Below are 19,938 nucleotides of genomic sequence, written 5' to 3' on the forward strand. Positions count from 1 at the left end.
TAGATTTTCTTCACTGGGTTGGAAGGAGCAGCCCGCAAACAGTGCATCCCTGAGTATATGGGAATTTCAGTGCACTTTGGATATTCCCATCCAGCCATTATCTGGGGAGACACACTTAGCAGAGCAGTCAGTTTTTCACTTGTCTCTTATTATTGAACATTTGTGACTGTGTATAGGGAGTAGGGCCCTGGAGAAATGGGGTCGTGGGAGAAGACAGTGAACAGCTCTTCCCTGCCTCCTCTGTGTATTTAAAATTTGTGAAACCAAAGAAAGCTTCCAGATTCTTTTTCTTTCCGGTAGATGAAGCGTTCCACAAACCCCAGGGAAGGCAGAGCCACTCACAGTGAAATTATTCCACAGGGCAGGTCTGCAGTTACCTGCTGTGCCTCTCTCCAGAGCAGGGCTTGGAAAACACGGGTGGGACCAGAGGCACCGCTGCTTCCAGCTGCTCTCGTGTTATGCGAAAATGTATTGCTTTGAAAAATGTTATTGTTGCTAAATGAGCGGGGTATTTTTCCAGCTTCAGCCCATACTGCTGCTGAAGGCAGCGCTGCCACGTCCCCCTCTGCTCCTTGCAGATGACGGCCCCGTCCCGCGGGTGGTCCCCACGCAGGGGCACGGCCCTGGCCGATCCCAGGCTCCCTGCGGGCCCCGCGGGTGGGCCTGCTGACCTTCACAGCCCCCACGCACCGAAATTCTGCTGAGCCCGGCCATTTCACACATCTGCCTGAATTTCAGCCGGGTTTTGCTGACTGTCCCTGTGCCGCCACAGGCGCGGGCGTGCGGTGTTTGAGTGAGCGAGTGAGTGACAGGCAGGGACATCGCTGCGCGGGATGCCCATCCTGCGGGACACGCGGGGGCCGGGCAGGACTGCGGGGGCAAAAGCCGGGGCACAGCGGGACGGGTTGGTGCCAGAGCTGCCTGCACAGGGGGCCGAAGCGCAGCGCGGGCCGTTCGCGGAGAGCCCCGCAGCAAGCGGCGCGGGGCCGGCACCGAGCGCCCGCAGCTCGGCAGGGCCGTACCAGCGGAAGGCGGCCCTTAGCGACGGGACTCGCCCCGCCCACAAACCGCCCCCTCGCCCACAAACCGTCCCCTCGCCCACAAACCGTCCTCCCCCTCTCCTATTGGTCGCTTCCCTCGCAAGGGGCGTGGCGAAATGAGACGTCACGGGAATAGCGCTCTCTGATTGGTGTCGGCGGCGGCGGGCAGCCCCGCCCTCGCGGTCCCACGCGCGGCCGGGCCCGCCCGGCGGGTACATTGTGCGCGGGGCCGCGCCGGGCCCGCTCCGCGCTCGCTCCGCGCTCGCTCCGCGCTCCCGCCCCGCATTCCCGATCTCCGCGTCCCTGGCACCCCGCGCTGGGGCTTCCCGTCTCACGGAGATTTCCGCTCGGCCAAGCCACGGTGAGTGTTCTCCCTCGGATTCGCGCGCCTCTGGCAGACCCCTCCGAGCACGGGGCTTGCGGGGGTTCGGAGCCGCGGGGACGGGGATGGGCCGGCCCCCGGCAGGAGGGACCATGAGTGCTGCCCCCGGTACCGGCCCGAGGCTCGTTGGGGCTTTGGAGCGTCGTGTTCCATAGGCAGGAAGCGGGAGGAAAAGGTTTAGGGAGGGGAAGGTCTTCTAACTTCCAAAGCAGAAAAAAAAAGTTAATAAATATTAAACCTCAGCTATTAATTTCATTAATGAGAAAGTCAGGTGGCATTGCTTCTTGCTTTGCTTTTTTTCTGCCTCTTTCAACCCTGTGTATACAAATATCTCAAAACAGTGCTCCGAGGGACACAACTTCCATGGGCTCGGATGAAATCAGTATTAAATCAGTTTGAACAAGCCTGTCGAGAGAAGTGAGCAGGTTTGTGTGAGTGACAGAGCTGAGCTGACAGGGGAGAAAAATAGTTCTTCCTCCTCCTCCTGTCCTCACAGGCCCCTTCACATTTAAAAAAGTTAAGAGCCTATTTGGTAGTTGTGTTGTCTAAATTTGTTTTGTCTTTATTTTCTTTATCTCTTCACTTGTGATTATTGGGGTAGGGGGTTTAGATCAGCCAGATCTGTGCTTGGAAAATCTGCCCTCAGCTTTGCATAAGCAGACAGCTGAATGTTTCATACTATTCCAGTGGAGAGTCCAAGTGTCATGACTGCTCTGTTTTCCTTTCCTGGCAATCTCTGCCTGGGTTCTCTTGTGATCTGCTGGAGAGATTTCCTCAGCCAGGGTGCTGTGGGATTTTGTAGCCTTCCTCCAAATGTACCTCTTCCTCTCCAGGACAGATCCAGAGCCACTAGAGAAAAACAAGCAGCTCTGCAACCTTTAAGCTTTGACAGCTTCCCTTGTTTTTCCTTCTTCCTTCCTGCATCTTGTGACAGTTGTTTTTATTGAAGTTACCTTAGGAGCAACCTGAGATGTGTAACACAGCCCATGTGTTCTGCTGGTGGCCAGCTGCTGCTGTTGGCTCAGCTGCCCTGGTGACAGTCTCAGTCCAGAGTTCTGAGCTCTCCTTTCTGCTTTCTTGTCTCTGCTCCTGAGCTCTCCTGTATGTTCTGCTCTCTGTGCATCTCTCAAAGAGTGACTCCTTAATGCTATAGGATCCTTTCTGGGGCCTCTCTGTTTTCCTGGTGCTGTTTTCTGCTGCAAATCAAATTCTGTCTGAAAGCATATTTTGTCTCTTTTGTGTCTTTAACCCCAGCCATCTGCTCTGGCTTATCTTTGTGATAAGCCCAAGTAAAGCACTTGGGGAGGAGGCATAGGTGGAAGTCTGCTCTGCAACAGGAAGGTTGTGTGGGGTGGCACAAGATTCTCAGAATTAAAAGCAGAGTGAAAATTGCTGCAGAATTGCACCATAATGTAGAGATGTGAGACTCAGCAGCTTCAGCACTGAAGAACTTAAATTTCCCATTCCTTTCTCGTTCATTTTCTCAAATATTTGAGGATTGTTATCTGAAGTCCTCCTGCCTCAGCATGTGTGCAGAGTGTGGTATCCTCTCGTGCTGTGTTTGGGGCAGGCTCAAGTAACTGAAGCAGGGAGATTGGTGTCTCAGATGTGCTTTTGCAGAGGAGTTCAGGCCAGTTGAAAATGGTTTGACTGAAGGAACAAGGCAAAATATATTTGTGAAGGCAACAGCTTGGGGACAGATGACAAGGTATTGCATAACATGTATTCCAAGTGTGTGAAAATGAGCATGAGTCTGATCCATAAGATGGTTCTTCTGGCTCTGGAGGGAGTGCTGGACATGTCCTGGTATGGAGATAAGGAGTGTGTGCATGCATATCTGTGTGTACATATGCACATGTGAATTATGATAGCATTTCTGTCCCTGTGGCGGTGACCAGCCATTCCCAAAGCCTGCAGGAGTTCAGATCCTTCTTAGCAGTCCAGGGGAAGTTTCAGGCAGTGTTTAGGAGGTGGATGAGTGAAACAGGAAGGGCAGGATGTGGCCATCTGTGGAGGTGGGAGAGGAGGGCAGAGTTGGAGGTGTGGATGGAAGTGGCAGCGTTACAAAAGAGCCTTGAGCAGCGCCTTGCCTTGCCCGAGTAGGTGGGGCAGGACAGGCAGAGCTGGCCCAGGGTGTTAGTGGCAGCCAGGCTGTGCTCAGGGACTGTGCAAGGGGCAGCTTTGGAGCCCTGTCAGCACTTGGGCCAGGTTTGCTCCCCTCTTTCACAGGCTGGAGTTGAATTGCAGTGAGCATAGCTGGCTTTGCTGAAAGCAGTGGCTGCAGGGATGCTGGCTGGGAAGCATTTAGCTGTAACAAGCTACCCCAGGCCCCCTGGCCTGACCTTTAACCACCATCACATCTCTCTGTCTTTGCTTATCAGCTTTATATCCCCACAGTGACTATTAGTATCACTCCAGCCAGAACAGACAGCTCTGTCTTTCCCCCATTGCTTCAGCCTGGGAATGCTGCATGTCCCATAACCGCTGTCTGCTTGCTGACCATTAGGCTTTGCAAAGACTACCAGTTTTATATGATGGCCTGTCACATTGTGGTGAGGTAAATTTATTACTGTACCACACTGGCAGTCACTCTGCTCTGTTGCGGGGTGTGCAGGATGCCCAGGGCAGCCTGGGTGCTGCTGGGATGCCACAGTGGCACAGAACTTGCAAGCTGAGTCTGTGGTTTGATGCTGTGTGAGCACCAAAATGGAAAAATCAAAGGTTTTTTTGTTCCTTCTGTCCAGAGCCAGAGGGCAATAAGCAATGGCCTGTCTTGCAGCCCCAGACCCTTCAATATCTGTCACTTGGGAATGGATGTCCCCCCATGCCCAGCAGCATGAGGGGCTAATCCATTCAGGAGGCGTGAGGGCCTCCCATCTCCACAGCTCTGAACTCCAGCCAGAATTGCAAATGAGCAAAGCAAACCTGGCAGTTGTACCATGATCTCCTGCCTGGCAGGGGAGTGGGGAAGGCAAAACAAAACCCCAGCTTAACTGGCCAGGCCCAAAATTGAAATCCTGCCCTGACAGCAGGCAGGCAGACAGACCTGTTTGGTGTGAGCATCTGTGACAGGGCTTTTGGTCAGCCTGGCTGCTGGAGCACTCAGCTCTGCCAGCCTCAGAGCTGGGAGAGTGGGAGGATCTGAATAAGATCTCTGGAGTCAGCAGCTGCTGTGGTTGTTCTGGCATTAATTTGATGTGCACCACATCTCATCTCCTAAACCCTCTCTGGGAAGTGGCATGTGGTTCCTCTGTGTTTGAAGTACCAAAGGCCTTTTGCCTTTGCAGCACATTAGCAAGTTTGGCTTGCTTGGAAAGGACTTTATCCTGCCCAGATGGGGCTGGGGTAGGTGCTGCAATCAAGTAGGCTATTCCCATTTTGGAGCCTTTTTGGGTATAATTTGGAAGAGGGGACTGTGAACTCTCTTGCCTCCTCTGCAGCCCCCCATTCATTTTGCATAGCGCCTGTGATTGATCTGGCAGAATGGGATGTATTCACAAGCAGAGCTGGAGGGCAGCAGGAAGGACAAAACCCCACCACAGCCTCTGAAATGAATCACAGGCTCTGAAAAGATCCGCTGGGGTTAAGGCATAGCAGTGAAAAGCTATTGTTTGGAGCCTGGACTGTGGCTAAAAGCATTATTTATCCCAATTTGGGTAGTGGTTGTAGGAGGGCGTGGTATTCCCAGGAACAGCAAAGCCAGTGTGCTTAGTGGTGAATATGAACTTTATTTGATTGTGTCACAGGTAGCTCAGGAAGCTTTTTGGAGTATCTCAGCTGCAGAGTAGCAAGTGCAATACCTGAACTGCATGGATTGCATGCAAAGAGGATTTCCTACAGGTATTTTTATTGTGGTTGGTGCATGGTTGCTTTTGACTCAGATGAGTGCATGCCATAGATTTGAGGCACTACATCCCTTTTACGAATGCTTTTGTGAGACAAAACAAGAATCTCACTAATTGGTTCAGCTTGGCAATAATGTTCTGATTTTCTATCAAGTAAGTGGCATTTAGATTCTTGTGGTGGCTGTAGGCTCAGAGTGGGGCATGGGTTTAAAGGGAGGAGTGGTGGGTACTGCTGGGGATGGGATATGAGAATGTGAGTGGGATATGAAACTCAGACTGAGTTTCAAAATGTTGAGATATGTACCCGGATCTTCTCCAGACAATCTGATTCCTGGAGCCTACAGAATTGGGCTTGGAAAACCTCCCAGTTTCTGTCTGAGCCAACAGAAGGAGCCTTTCACATGGTCTCTCTGTTTTCTGTCTAGGATGTACAGGCTAGACTAGGAAGTGAGAAAATGAGAAGAAATGATAAGGATGCCTCCCATTCTCAAAGACTGGGGCAGGATCAGAAATTCTGCACTGGGGGGGCTGGAGTCAGCTGCCTTTCCTTTGTTTGCCTATTTGCAAATCTGGTGAAACATCAAGAGTTTGTCAGGAAGGGCAAATCTAGAGCGATACCCTCTGATTCACAGCAGTTACATTGTCTGAATTCCAGCCTGCAAAATCCCAGTTGCATCTTTGCTGTGTTAGTCATCCTGAAGAGAACAGGAACAAATTTGGCTGACACAGGCAAACCACTGAATTCACTGGCATGGCTGGAGATGAACCCGACCTGTAAGAGAGCAAAGTCTGCATGCAGGCCCACAGTGTGGACAGAGCAGAGGGCATGCCTGGGAGATGATGTAGTGAAGGTCCTGTGCTGCCCACCTGGCAGCAGCTCAGGCTCCACACGAAACAAGTGTGCTGCTGCACTAAACGCCAGGTGCAATTTCAATTCCTTTCATCTCAAGCACTCTTGACAGAAGAGCATTATTAGTGTTGAGCATTTCGAGCAGCTCCAAGCGGTGTACCTGACGGTCTGCTGTGTTATGCAAGGACAGGAAAATCATCAGAAAACATCTTCACATTTGTTCCTTCCCCTTTCTTGTTTTTTATGTCTCTCCCCCACCATCCTTTCCTGTTTTCTGTTGGTTTTTTCTGCTTTTGAAGCTCGAGCTGCCTCTGAGTACGTGAATGCCTGCATGTAACAGATCCCCTTTCTCAAACCTTTTGATGGTCACCAGTGCTGGGAAGTTGCATCTGAAACACAGCTGATCTGGCTCTGTGTTTGACAGCGTGTTGCCTCACTGCTCTTTCTCCTAAGCAGTTTTGCAAGGAGCTCTTCCCTGTGAAGACAACACAGTAGGTGACTTTTATATTTCTACTTTGCTACTCTGTACAATAAAAAGGGAGAAATTGGTTCTATAGCAGTAATTTTGGCCTGGGATAATGCTGCTGGCCTAAGCACCAGGTGGTGGAGTCCATGAGCATTAGAAAGGTACAGAAGAGTATAATAGTATTGAGCTGTTGGGATGAGATATTTGGGATGAGGGAGCAGGCACATTACTAATTAAAAGAGAATTAATCCCACCACTTTCAGGGAGAGGTTAAACTTTGGCTAAATTCAAGACAGTGTGTCAGCCACCAGGGTTGATACTGTGAGATGGAGAGAAAATAAAGATTAACCTTATGCCTGCTGTCACTGGCCATTTCAGGTGGGTCTGTTCTGATTTGGAAGGAGTGTTGTTGTATGTTGTAGTACAGCCCATGCATAGAGGGCCCATATGGCTTCTTGGGAATGAAACTCTGCTGTAGTTTGAGCAGCTTCATCCAGGTCTTGTAAGCTGAGCTATCAAGGAACCTTACTGCTTATTGATTTACTTATTTACAGCTTTAATTAGTTCATGGTTGAGTGGTGCAAAAAGAAATGTGTTCTGCTTGCTGCTTCTCTCATGGGTGAAACAGAAAATGCCAGTTTTGGATCATGGGACTTGGGGTCTTTGTTGGTGTTTAGCCAGCCTTTAGGATCTTGGGAGAACATTCATAAACCCCGTGATTTTGCTTTTCTAAGTAGAAATGATTCTTGATTCCCTGAAATCCCACTGGGGAGCATATTAATCACTCTCAAATCTTGTCCTCTTGAAAGCAAGCAGGATCTCAGCTGTGATTCCCTGCAGGTAGTGAATGAAATTGGAGATTTGTGGAGAGCCCCGTGGTTTGAGATGGAGGGGGAACCCCAAGCCTGCTAATTATAGTTCATGTATCAATAGCCTTTCTGAGCTGTTCTCTCATATGCAGTTCTTTTGTGATTGGGGACAGGACCTGACACAGCTTCCATGTAAGAGGCACTTGGGTTTTTCAAGAGGTGGTAGAGTGTCTCCTGAGGTTCTCCTAGAGGACCATTCCAACAGGGCTCTGGAAGGGTGACCCATCAGCCTGGGATGGAAAGTCTTCTCCTGGTTTGTAGGAAGCAAAAGGCACTCGGACAGGAGAGCTGTGGTTCTTCATGTGGGGAGTTTGGCCAGCTCTCTGCTTTTGTTTTTCCCCTTGTTCTCTTTGCAAGCTTTGTCCTGTCCAGAGAGACTGCTGGGGCGTTTTCTTCATGAGCTGAGATTTGAGGGGTCTTTTTTTCTTGAGCCAACTCCTTCCCTCTTTCAGGATTGCTGTCTGCCCTGTCTGGATGAGTGGAAGGATTTTCAAAGCAACCTTATCTTGCTCTGCTGGAAAAAACCTGTCTTTCCCATCCTGGCTGCACAAAGGCTGCAGACAGCCAGGGGAATACTTCAGCCAGCAGTCAGCATTGGATAGCTGTCAAAAAGCTGATGCCCCTCTGCCCTCATCCATATGGAAGAAGGATTATTATCTGCCTCTGTGTGCAGTAAGATCCCTTTAAAGGTTATGCAGCAGATACTTATTTTTTCAATAACTGCCTTTCGAGGGGAAAGAAATGAATGCAGCGTGCAGAAATTCGAGCCCCAGTTTGTTCAGGTCGTGCCTTCTGCTGTTCCCATTGACATGGCTGTTCCACAACTGCTTTGTGCATGATGGAAGATGCAGCTGGGAGCTCTGATAACCCCCAGGCTCTCACAGAGCAGGTGGGAGCTTGGCAAGGGCCACTGACAGGTTGCTTTGTGTAAAGTACTCCTCATTCAGAGTGGTTCTGCTTTTTCTCTTTAGCTGAGTTGTTGGGTAAGGGAGCAAGGAGTGTGGTAGGGGCCAAATTGTGCTCTGCATGCCTCTGCTTCAGAGAAGGGCATGTGTCACAGGTCCAGCCTGCCCATGGCTGCAGTTAAACATGGCTTAAATCTAACCCATTCTGTGCACATTGTGAAATTGTAGAAGACACTTTGCCTACAGGCTTCAGAGGTTTGTCAGCTGCTACATTTTGGAAGAAATTTGCCAGATGAAGTAGCTGCTGCCTGCAGTTTCTGTTTGTCTGATATGGGTGAGATGGTGCCAAGGTCTCTGGTAGACTGAGGCATGCAGTGAGGGGAGTTATTAGGGGGAGGATTAGTGTCTGCCACTTTTCTGCTTGTGTCCAGCTATGGCAGGATCCAAGAAGCCCTCAGACAAAGCTGTTTGAGTGTTGCTGAAAACCACAAGCAAGGCTTTCTGGTGAGATGGCTGCACCCCAGAGTTCAGGGGCTGCTTTAGTTTCAGTTTAATGCTCTGTCTAGCCCTGCTTGTCTGTGACCAGTGACATCCAGTGTCATAACTCCACTCCAGGGGAGGACAAGTAAAGGGGCTGTGACTGTGGCCTCTTCAGCTTTCAGAATTCCAGCTGTGCTGAGAGTCAGTTGGTGCCTGTAGTGAACATGATAGAAAGAGCAGTGAGAACTGGACTGCCAATTTATTTCCTGGATATTTTTCAATACATATAAGATAGAAATATTATTTGCCTCCAGGTTCCCTGGGATAGATATTTGATGCTGGAAGCTTGAGATTTGAAATATATGTGTGTGTATGCACATGTGTGATATATGTACATGTCCTTATGTGTATGTATATATAAAAAATGGCTTTGCTGCAGCTTTTATATAGACATTTCAATTTTTTAAATGACCTGCTCCTTCCACTCTGAGTAGGTGCTTTTAATCTTAGTGTCAGAAAAATCATTGCTGCCTTCCTGCACTCTCTGTGTTTGTTTCCATAGCTATCCTATATAAGTTGCTTCTTTTTTTGTACATAAGCAAATCAAAGGTTAACAGTGAATAGTTGACCTGAGCGTGAGAAAAGGAAGCTGTAGCAGTGGCAGGGTGGTTTCTGAGGTTGTAGGAATAGGAACCTAAATCAATAGCTTTTAGCAGACTTATAAATGTTTCATTTGTATTCCTCGCTTCGGCGCTGACATGGGAATCCAAATAACCCTTTAAATTAGTGTTGTTCTGCGCTGGGTGTAGATGTTGGAAACATCTCCTTCTGATGCACTTCAAAGTGCTGTTCCATAATGGCATTTTCCTTCCTGTTTTGGAGCCTTGCTTCTGCACAGCCTCCAGTCACGAGTGAATTGCGCTTGTCAGCCTCTATCCCAGGCTGCCAGAGTTTGGGCCATGGAAATGGACATTTCCCACCCAACAACCCACATCAGTGTTCTGCCCTCACTCTGAGGCTGAGCAGGACTTGTGGCTGCTTGGGCAAGCTGTTGTTCCTGCATGGAGAAGCGCAGAGACTTTTCCCTGGACTGTGACACAGCCCTGAGGAATGAGTGAGGCCTTGAGAAGACCAACCTCAGTAGCTCTTGACAGCGTGTGGGGAAGGAGCAACATGCCCACAATTGTTTGTCTCATTCAAACTCTTTTGGAGGTGCTGGAGAAGCAGGGGCAGGAAGTTCTTGAGCAGAGCCTGAGTCAGGCGACTTATCTGGCCATCTGCCTCCTCCTGAGGTCATCCACCCATGGAGTGTGGGAGGGTTGAGCAGCTCCAGGTCAGTGCCAGGTCAAGGCTGTGACCTCCTGGCAGCCTGGGAGCGCAGCAGCCATTCTCTCAGCATTTTGTGGTTTCCTCCAAGACCCCAGTGCTGGCTGGGGAGAGCTGGGCTCATCTGCAGACCTCGTGTGTACAGGCTGGAGAGACCCTTGAGAAATCTCAGCCTGTGAAGAGCAAGTTTAAAAAAAACCCATCCAACCAACATTAACAAAAAGAACCCATCTAAAAAGCCTTCCCTGACTGTCTTGTGTAAACAATTCAGTGACTGGGAGTGAGGGTTGACCCCATTTTGAATTTTTCAGGTTCATTTTTCAAACCTCGGGACAAGTTCTGTATTAACTTTCTCCTGTAAGAGAGGGCTGTGCCTGTGTATGTGTCTGTCTGCTTTAGTTCCATGGGAAGCAAAAAATACAGCTGGCTGAAGTATTTTGGAGTAAATGACTTGGATTTTATCATCTAGGTAGTATTAATTTAATTAGTCCAAAAGGGTTTTCTTCTACAGGCAAGGATTGGTATCAGGTAGCACTAATGTGAAATAGTAGCTAATAAAAGCCTTGTGTTTGATTCTGCCTGTCTGGTAAAAAACCATAATTTCTGTCTTTCTCTTGTCTTATTCTGAATAGAATCTGTCCTGAAAAATGGTTATGTCACATGAGGCATCTGGTGAGTTTTATAATCAAACAGTGCAACAAATAGGTTTGGTAAAATCAGCTTAAACCTTTGGCTTCTGCTGGTAATTAAATATTTTGTAAATAAAACCTGTAGCAGTTGCTTTTCCTAAACTACAGTAATCTACATGAAAATCAGAAGCCAAAGTTAATTTCTGCTGAGCCAAGAACAGACCAATGCCCTTTATCCTGGATAGTCTGCTCTCTCTATGCTGTTTTCTAAGGAAAAATAACTCTTCTGCAGTTTGCCAATACCCTCTGGGGGCTGTTGAAACAATCTACACCAAGTTTGGGGTTTGATTGCCTCACTTTGTTGCTCCTTTGTTGGAACCAAAGCAGAATTTCCCCCTTCACCCCGCTCTGCTTTCTTGCCCTGCTGAGCCTGAGTTAGATTTTTTGGAGGATGCGAGGGTGCAGGAGGAAAGGATGCAGGAGCAGCCATGGAGCAGGAGCCGCAGGGATGTCACCTGGAGCTCTGAGATCCACTGGCCGTGTACCAGGGTTGGATAACATGTGTTGGATAACATGGAGAACACATAATGCATGTGTTCTCCATGCCTTGTATCAGTTAGGATGAGGGAATAATGCTTTCCCTGTTTGTCTCCCTGCAGGCAAGAGCTGTGCCACCATGTCGGTCAGCGTGCACGAGAACCGTAAATCCCGCACCAGCACCGGCTCCATGAACATCCTGCTTTACCACAAGGCCTCCCACCCGGACTGCGTCCTGTCCCACCTGAACACGCTGCGCAAGCACTGCATGTTCACCGATGTCACCCTCTGGGCAGGGAACAGGTCCTTCCCCTGCCACCGTGCAGTGCTGGCTGCCTCCAGCAGGTACTTCGAGGCCATGTTCAGCAACGGCCTCCGGGAGAGCCTGGATGACGAGGTGAACTTCCATGACAGCCTCCACCCGGAGGTGCTGGAGCTGCTGCTGGACTTTGCTTACTCCTCTCGGATCATTATCAACGAGGAGAATGCCGAGTCCCTGCTGGAGGCTGGGGACATGCTGCAGTTCCATGATGTCCGAGATGCTGCAGCTGAGTTCCTGGAGAAGAACCTCTACCCTTCCAACTGCCTGGGCATGATGCTGCTCTCGGATGCTCATCAGTGCCGGCGGCTCTATGAGCTCTCCTGGAGGATGTGCCTGGTCAACTTTGAGACTGTTCACAAGAGTGAGGACTTCAACAACCTTTCCAAGGACACTTTGCTCGACCTCATCTCCAGTGATGAGCTGGAAATCGAGGATGAAGAAAAGGTCTTTAAGGCTGTCATGCAGTGGGTGAAATACGACCTGGATGAGAGGAAGGCTTATCTCCCAGAACTTCTGAGGAATGTTCGTCTGGCTTTGCTTCCTTCAGAATGCCTCAAGGAAGCCTTGGCTTGCGAGGACTTGATCATGGTGGATGAAAGGAACAAGCTTGTCCTGGATGAAGCTATTCAGTGCAAGAAGAAGATCCTCCAGAATGATGGGGTGGTCACCAGCCTCTGTGCCAGGCCTCGCAAAGCTGGGCACACCTTGCTGATCCTGGGAGGACAAACCTTCATGTGTGATAAGATTTACCAAGTGGATCACAAAGCCAAGGAAATTATTCCCAAAGCAGACCTGCCGAGTCCACGGAAGGAATTTAGTGCCTGTGCCATCGGCTGCAAAGTGTACATCACTGGAGGCAGGGGCTCAGAGAACGGGGTCTCCAAAGATGTTTGGGTTTATGACACCGTACATGAGGAATGGTCCAAAGCTGCCCCAATGTTGATCGCTCGGTTTGGGCATGGCTCAGCCGAATTGGAAAACTGCCTCTATGTGGTTGGTGGACACACTGCAGTAGCTGGGGTCTTCCCTGCATCTCCCTCCGTTTCCTTGAAGCAAGTGGAGAAGTACGACCCCATATCCAACAAGTGGATGATGGTGGCTCCTCTGAGGGACGGAGTGAGCAACGCCGCGGTGGTGAGCGCCAGGCTGAAGCTCTTTGTCTTCGGTGGCACCAGCATCCACCGCGACATGGTGTCCAAAGTGCAGTGCTACGACCCAGCCGAGAACCGATGGACCATCAAGGCCGAGTGCCCGCAGCCCTGGCGCTACACGGCGGCCGCCGTCCTGGGCAGCCAGATTTTCATCATGGGAGGGGACACGGAGTTCACGGCAGCCTCCGCCTACCGCTTCGACTGCGAGACCGACCAGTGGACGCGCATCGGGGACATGACGGCCAAGCGCATGTCCTGCCACGCCCTGGCCTCGGGCAACAAACTCTATGTGGTGGGAGGCTACTTTGGCACCCAGAGGTGCAAAACGCTGGACTGCTATGACCCCATGTCGGACACGTGGAACTGTATCACCACGGTGCCTTACTCGCTCATCCCCACGGCTTTTGTCAGCACCTGGAAGCACTTGCCCTCGTGATGAGGGGCAGGGCCTGGGGGCTTGTTTCCAGGAGGTCAATGAAGGTAAGGGTCTCCTCCTCTTAAATTAAAAATTACCATCTTGCCTCAGTTGTATGTCCACAGACCATGCTGAAGCCACAGGTGCTCTTGAAGTAATTTTATGGGAAAATATTCATCCCAATTTAAAAGTGGGATGCAGAGCCAGAAAAGAGCAACCAGCTCTGCAGTGCTCTAGTGTAAGTCTAGATAGTTCCAAGGGTTCTCTTATTTCCAGATGATCCTCACAGTATCTTAGGATATACATAGACGGTTGGGGCATCTCCTTCTGCTCCAAGGTAGCTGGATGTGCCAGCCTCACCCTTCTGTGGTGGTGAGTCCACACCTGCTTTCACCATGGAATACATCCTGTTTCCATGCAGCTGAGGGAGTTAAGGTTCCTAAAAACACTGTATGTGACTGCTGGGAGATACTAGGGCAAAAGTGCTTTGAAATGTCTCAGTAGTTTGATATTTTTGCTGATTTTTCTGGGTGGTGTATTTAGCACTGTTGAATATGTAGGCAGGTGACCCTTGGAATGCCAGCAAATTCTGGTTCTCTTTTTATGCTCTCTGTTTACATTTCAGTGGGCAGCAGAAGCAGAAGTGCAGAAGCTATGGTGCATTTGATGGTCTTGGTGTTTATTTATCATCCAAACAGTTGCTTGTTAAATCAGAACTTCTGAGACTTCTGTGTCAGACCTGAGTGGGAGGGAAGGGGTTTTGTAACCAGAAGAAGAATGTGTTTATCAGTGTTTTGGGTTGTGTGAGAATAAGAAAGTTGGTGGAAACCCACGATGTTGTGTCTCATTCTGGTGCTCTGATTTTCTCTTGCTCAGAGAAGGTGCTCCTGCAGTGCCCCTGGGACAGGGTTTCTGCTTCCTCCCCTCTCCTCCTCAGTGGGGGGTTTGGTTGCTGTTCTGGTTGTCAGTGTGGCTCCACAGGGCTTTGCATGTCTTCACCAACCTGTGCTGAGACACAGCTGGTCTGGCAAAGCCCAAAAACTCTTCTCATCTTGCATTGTGAAAGCAGATAGTGATACAGGCAGCACTCAGATAGCATCACCTTCCCAGGAAGTCAGGAACTCATCTGCTAGCTCAGTGTGCAGGTTTCTGAGTGCCAGCAGCACACACAGCCCTGCTCTGGTGGTTGCAGCCTGCATCCCAGCCAGCTGAAGGAGCTGGGAATCCCTCACTATGGGTGTGGGATTGACAAGCTTCACTTACAGTTTTATTTGGAAAGTGGGGACTGTGGGGAGGGAAATTCTTCCACCGACTTGTCAAAATCCACTTCACTTAATACAGGGGAGAAGGAATGCTGCCCAAACCCTCTAACACCCTCTCACTTCCCTGCTTTCCACTTGGTGTGGTTGGTGTGCCTGGGAATCGCCCAGCGGGTGAAATTGCTGGCACCTCCCAGTGATCATCTTTCTTGATGCCAGCTGGGAACCAAGGAGGAGTTCCTGGTGCCTCAGCCAGGGATTAACCCAACATGACCACCTGCTTTTCTCAGGCGGGAAAAAAACCACCCAGGGCATTACGCTGGCCTTTGTAAAACACCTGGTTTTAACATGGCTTGGACATCCATGAGGGCAGGAGTGGAAAGGGTTAAAATGAGACCTTAAAGTGTTCCCAACACTGTAAGATAATGGCCTTTCCAAATTCTCCTCCTCAGGCGTTGCCTAGCATCTGTCACGGTGGCTCAGTAATCTAATTAACTGTCACTTGGCTATTAAATATTGCAGCAAAGACTGTGAGGACTCCATCATTTTCAGCTCAGGTCAATGGGGCCTCCCTTTAAGAGCCATCCTAGAGCTGACAGTTAATTTTCTCTGGTAGCAGATGTGTCTGAATATTAAAGCTCAACACCAGCCACATGGCTGGGAGTAGGAATAGGGGGTAGTTTGAGATGGGAGTCAATTCCTCAGCTACTAAATAAAAAACAGTCTTCAAAGTCACAGTGATGTTGTTTTCCTCCCGTACCTTTTTTCCTCCCTACTGTATTTGGGTTGTTCAGACCTAATAAATAGTTTTGTGGGGGTTGCATTGATACTTCTTTCCCCCCTGTAATTGGGAGCCTGACACAAGCACAGAAAACTAGAAACTGCAAATAAAACTGGTGAAAAGTCACTGTGTGAGGGTTTTATGTGCTTTTTTGGCTCTGCCTCCAGTCTTCAGTAAAAAGAACTATTTAAAATACATGCAAGCTCTTGCCAGAAAGAATGTCTGTCCACATGATTTTTCTAGAGTGGTTTTTTTTTTTCTTTTAGTAAGTTTTATTTCATTTAGTGAGTGAATGTCCCTGATGTGCACATCCCATGTGCCTGCCTTGGCTGTCCTGGCTGTGCAAAAACTGGGGTAACTGGCTGTATGGTCCTATGGCTATGATCCAGTCCACCCCGTTGTCCTATTGCAGGTCTGACCAAGGGACTTTCTGGTTTGCAGCTCCCACCATGGAAGGTCTCTGCTCAAACACCTAATTTGCTCCTTATTCAAGTAGGGATGCCCAGAAGGCAGGTTGGCCAGCACCTGTCCAGTTTCCTATGGAATTGCTTGCTCTCACCTGGAAAAACTCAGGAGCAGCTACCCCTCAGAGCAGAGCAAGGTGGGCTGGTGGAAAAAGGCCTGGGCAATCATATGGCAGGAGACAGAACTTTGTTCTCATGGAAAAAACAACCTCCTGCCCATATACTGGTCCCTGAAAACCGAATAGTCTGTCCTTGACAAATGTTGGTCATAAAGCACGCAGCCTGCCTTTCCTGTGAAGCATAAAACTGATCAGCTGGAAATGCTTCCTCCAGGGCATGGCCTTTGCCCTTCCCAGACAGAGCAGGGACACATTTCAGCAGAGGTCCCAGCACTGCTGCCAGGGAGGCTGTGTGACATTAATTTAGTGCTTATTACCCACAGTTAATTCCAGGGATCAAGTGTGATTAGCAGTATGAAATGTGAAAGCCTCATCCCCTCCCACCCGGGGTGGTGGAGCCATAGGGGAGGCAGAACATGACAAATGAGCATGGGGCTAATCAGGACTCTGTGTTGATAAGGACAAGCACAGCCCAGGGAAGGGGGTGGGTGGTTTGTCACAGTGCTGTTCAGAGACAGTTGATGGGGACAACTCAACCCCTCCTCAGAGGTGACTTCAGGCAGCACCAGGAGCAGGTTCTCCAAGCTGCCTGTCTCCACATTAAAGTGGCTTCTCCACACTATCTGTCCTGTGTGACACTGATTGTCACAGGGCAGAGTCACAGATGGGGGTGGGATGGTCACTTCAGATTTCATGGTCCAGCCAGGGAGGGCAAATTGGAAAGAGGGGTCACTGCAACCCTCTGTGCAGCCTCCTGAGCCTCAAATGCTCTCCTGGGGTGGAGATGTTGGAATTTCCATCTCCAAACAAACAGGTCAACCCAAACCCTGTAGGTAGCATCAAGAAGCCAGAAGTTCCCTGCCCAGAGGTTCCTAATCAGGTGCTTTTTGGTTCTTACAGGACACTCCTCACAGTCTTCACTGTAGGGAGCAGAGGTTGGTGGCTGAGCACTGCTCAGGCACTGATTCCTAGGGCATATCAGAATCTCAGAGTCGATTTTGTGGCTTCCACTGGAGCCCTTGGGTGTGTGCTAAGCTCCTGTGAGAGCTGAGGATGCCACCAGCAGCTGGTGCCTGCCTTTGGGTGGGCACTGAGTGACTGAGGCTGAAGGGTTTTGAGGCTGTTCTGGCACTTGAAATCTGAACTTTGGCCCCAGAGCTCCTGCAAAGATTTAGGCTGCGTGCCAGGCCTTGAGCTGTATTCCAACACCACACTCACCAGGAATTGGGTCAGTTCTATGGCTTCTCCTGGTTATTATATTACAGCGTAGATAACAAGCCTTTTTTTGCAAAGACACTTTTACAGCTGCTTGCTGCCCTTCCACATGATTTCACCTTGCAGCATGCATCATTCCCAGCTCCATCCAGAGCCCTGCTCACAGAAAGGCACCTTCCCATGCCAAGCCCTGTGTACCTGCAAAGAACAGCCCAAAAAAAACTCAGGATATCTCCTGGCTCCTAGAGGCTGCTGCTCACCTGCATGCTGCTGGGGTGGGTGGTTGCTTGCAACCTGCTGGAATTCCTGGAACAGAGTCACAGCTGGTTTCTCTCCCGGTGGCTCCTAGGGAAACCCATTTGCATGTGTATAATAGGGAGGCCGGATAAACAGGGATTGCAGTTTTTCTGCCTGCTGCTGCTCTTTCCAAGTGGCTGGTTGTCTCTGAAGCCAGTTTATCAGGCAGTGTTGGAAGGGAGTGGCTGGCCTGGGGAGGAAAGTCGATGAAAATCAGGCTTTTCCTAACCCTGGGCAGATGGAAACATGTGCAGTCTGAGCTTGGCCCCAGACTGTATTAATCAACCCCTTGGAAATGTCAGTGATACGGATGTTTTTGGAGGAACCTGTGGAAAAAGAGAAAAAGGGTCTTCTTGTTTTGTCTGTTCCAGTTTTTGGGCTTTCCTCCTTGCCCTAAAAATAATAAAAATAATAAAAAGTGAAATCTTTTCCCTCAATGTTTCATTCCCTTATCACGTCCACTGAAGTTTGCTACATGGCTCTGAGCCCTTCCCAGCTGAAGCCCCTCTCCTATCCTCCACAAGCAAAGGACACCCCAACTCCTGAATAAACCAGCTCCTCAGGGAGTTGGGGTGAGTGCCCTGTGTGGGCTGAGCTGGGCACCACACCATTTAATGAGCTTTCTCTTTCCTTCCCCAGATGCCAGAGTCACATCCATGTCCCCTCTCCTGTGGCTGGAGCCAGCACAGAGACCGAGAGCCTCCTGTCCTCCCGCACAGGACTCCGAGGCAGCTTCCACATCCCTTCCTGGCACCAGGATGGGAGGCACAGCTCCTGCCTGCATCACACCAGGGGTCACCAAGGGCTACCCAGCCCCACCACTGCTCACTGGCCACTGTGCAGGGATGGAGTGCAGAGCACTGCCTTGCCAGGCTGGGCACAGGGATGGCTTGTGGGCTCCCATGGACCAATAGGGCTGGGGAGATGGAGGCTGCATCCCTCAGCAAACAGGGCTGGATAGCCCTTCTTGTTACTCAGTTTGGGGGGTTAAGAGATGTTAATATGTTTTTCTCTAAGGCAGTGAACTTGCCATTGGCAGTGCTTGCTGCTTGGGTGACTTGGAAGTGTTTGTTAAAGGGAACAAGGTGAGAGCACCTGGCTCTCCCCATCCTCTGGCCATTTCATGGAAGCAATGGCTATTGAAATATTAAAACATAGGAGCTCGGGATGGCTGCCAGCATCACCATGTACTGTGACAAAACAGGACAGATGCCTTTTGGGTTGTACTTTGGGCCTTTTAAATTTTTCCCCCTCCTTTCCTTGCTGCTGTGATTTGGTCAGAAGCTGGGTAGCTCCCCACACACAGCTGCTGGGAAGAGCACAGGGCTCTGTTAGTGTGCCAAGGCAGCAGCACCACTGCTGAGATATTCCCCAGATAAAGCCCACTGCTGCTCAGAGCCGGTCTGCTGAGCTTCCCTGCGCGTGGGTGAGGCTCTCACTGGCAAAGGAGCAGAAAAAGGGGAGCAGTGGGGAGCACTTGGGAAGGGGCACCTTGGCTCCAGCAAGGAGGGAGAGCAAGAGGATTAGGGTAGCATTGCAGGGCGGGCTGGGGAGGGATCCCCCTCCTTCCTGCTGCTCCCCACAGCCTGGCTTCCCCTTGGAGAGATGTGAGTGTTTCTGACGGCGTGTTGCCTGCCAGCGCTTGGGCTGAGGCTGCCCCAGGTTATCCACGCACGCTGGCTGCCAACTGTGTTTGGGATTATGCATCCAAGAGCCGTCAGCCCGAGCCATTCCTCATTTTGCTGTGGAGGAAGGCACGTGGATCTCAGGCTGTCAGTACAGGGATGCAGCTCCTGACTGACCGCTGCCGAGGACTGGTCCTGCAGTGCCCCAGCATCCTGCTTCCCTGCTCAGCACTTCTCCAGCTTCTCCAGGCTCTCCTCTCACCCCTGGATGAGGCTGGGCTGCAGCCTGGCCAGCTGAATGATGCAATGCCACGAAAAGCCTTGACACAGCTTCAAACAGCAGAGGTCTTTTCGGAGCAGCAGGTGCCGTCGCTGCCGGGAAGAACACATGTTCCACACTGCCAGTCTGCCATGAGCTGGATGACGTTTATTTACATCTTCTAAGCTTTTTTTTTTTTTTTTTTTCCCTTCAGCTGCTTGTGAACTTTAATAAAAATGATGATCTGGGAAACTGTTTGTGTGTTTTTCACAGGAGTCTTCATTCAGAAGTTGGATTTAGGTCTAATAACAGGGCCGAGGACTAATAACAGGGTTGGCACTCTGTGGGGTGGTTCACAAACAGCCTCCAAAGCAACCAGCCCAGCTGTAATTATTATTGCTTCAGTGCTTGGGAAACTGAGGCACAATGTCAAGTGTCTTGTCCAAGGTTAATGGTAGATCTGGGAATTAAATCCAGGGCTCCTCATGTCCTGAGGACATCATGTGGCTCTCTGTTCTACAGCTGCTCTCACTCAGCTCGTCCGTGCCATGGTTTCAGGAGAATTTGCAAGTCTGCAGTGCTAAGAACACCTGCCAAATAGGTTGAGGGGCCCAGTGCAGACACAGCCATACTCCTGCAGGGAAAGCCAGTAATTTCTAAGGAAGACAAGAAGAATTCATGCTTCTGTTTTCCTTATTTGCC

The 19,938-nt window shown here is 50.1% G+C and overlaps 1 protein-coding gene across 1 annotated transcript; it reads left to right on the forward strand.

Annotated features, from left to right (window-relative positions):
- The first annotated feature begins 1,286 nt into the window (after positions 1 to 1,286).
- On the forward strand, positions 1,287 to 19,423 carry KLHL25 (kelch like family member 25). The gene is made up of 3 exons (XM_058033283.1): positions 1,287 to 1,401; positions 11,452 to 13,282; positions 17,992 to 19,423. The coding sequence occupies exon 2, from the start codon at positions 11,469 to 11,471 to the stop codon at positions 13,236 to 13,238; it is 1,770 nt and encodes a 589-aa protein (XP_057889266.1). The 5' UTR covers positions 1,287 to 1,401; positions 11,452 to 11,468; the 3' UTR covers positions 13,239 to 13,282; positions 17,992 to 19,423.
- The last annotated feature ends 515 nt before the right edge of the window (positions 19,424 to 19,938 follow it).

The sequence above is a fragment of the Melospiza georgiana genome, chromosome 13 (assembly GCF_028018845.1).
Source record: "Melospiza georgiana isolate bMelGeo1 chromosome 13, bMelGeo1.pri, whole genome shotgun sequence".
NCBI lineage: Eukaryota > Metazoa > Chordata > Aves > Passeriformes > Passerellidae > Melospiza > Melospiza georgiana.

Bases quoted from the DNA above. Each gene is read 5' to 3' on its own strand.
- KLHL25 (XM_058033283.1), top strand. From the start codon at position 11,469: ATGTCGGTCAGCGTGCACGAGAACCGTAAATCCCGCACCAGCACCGGC.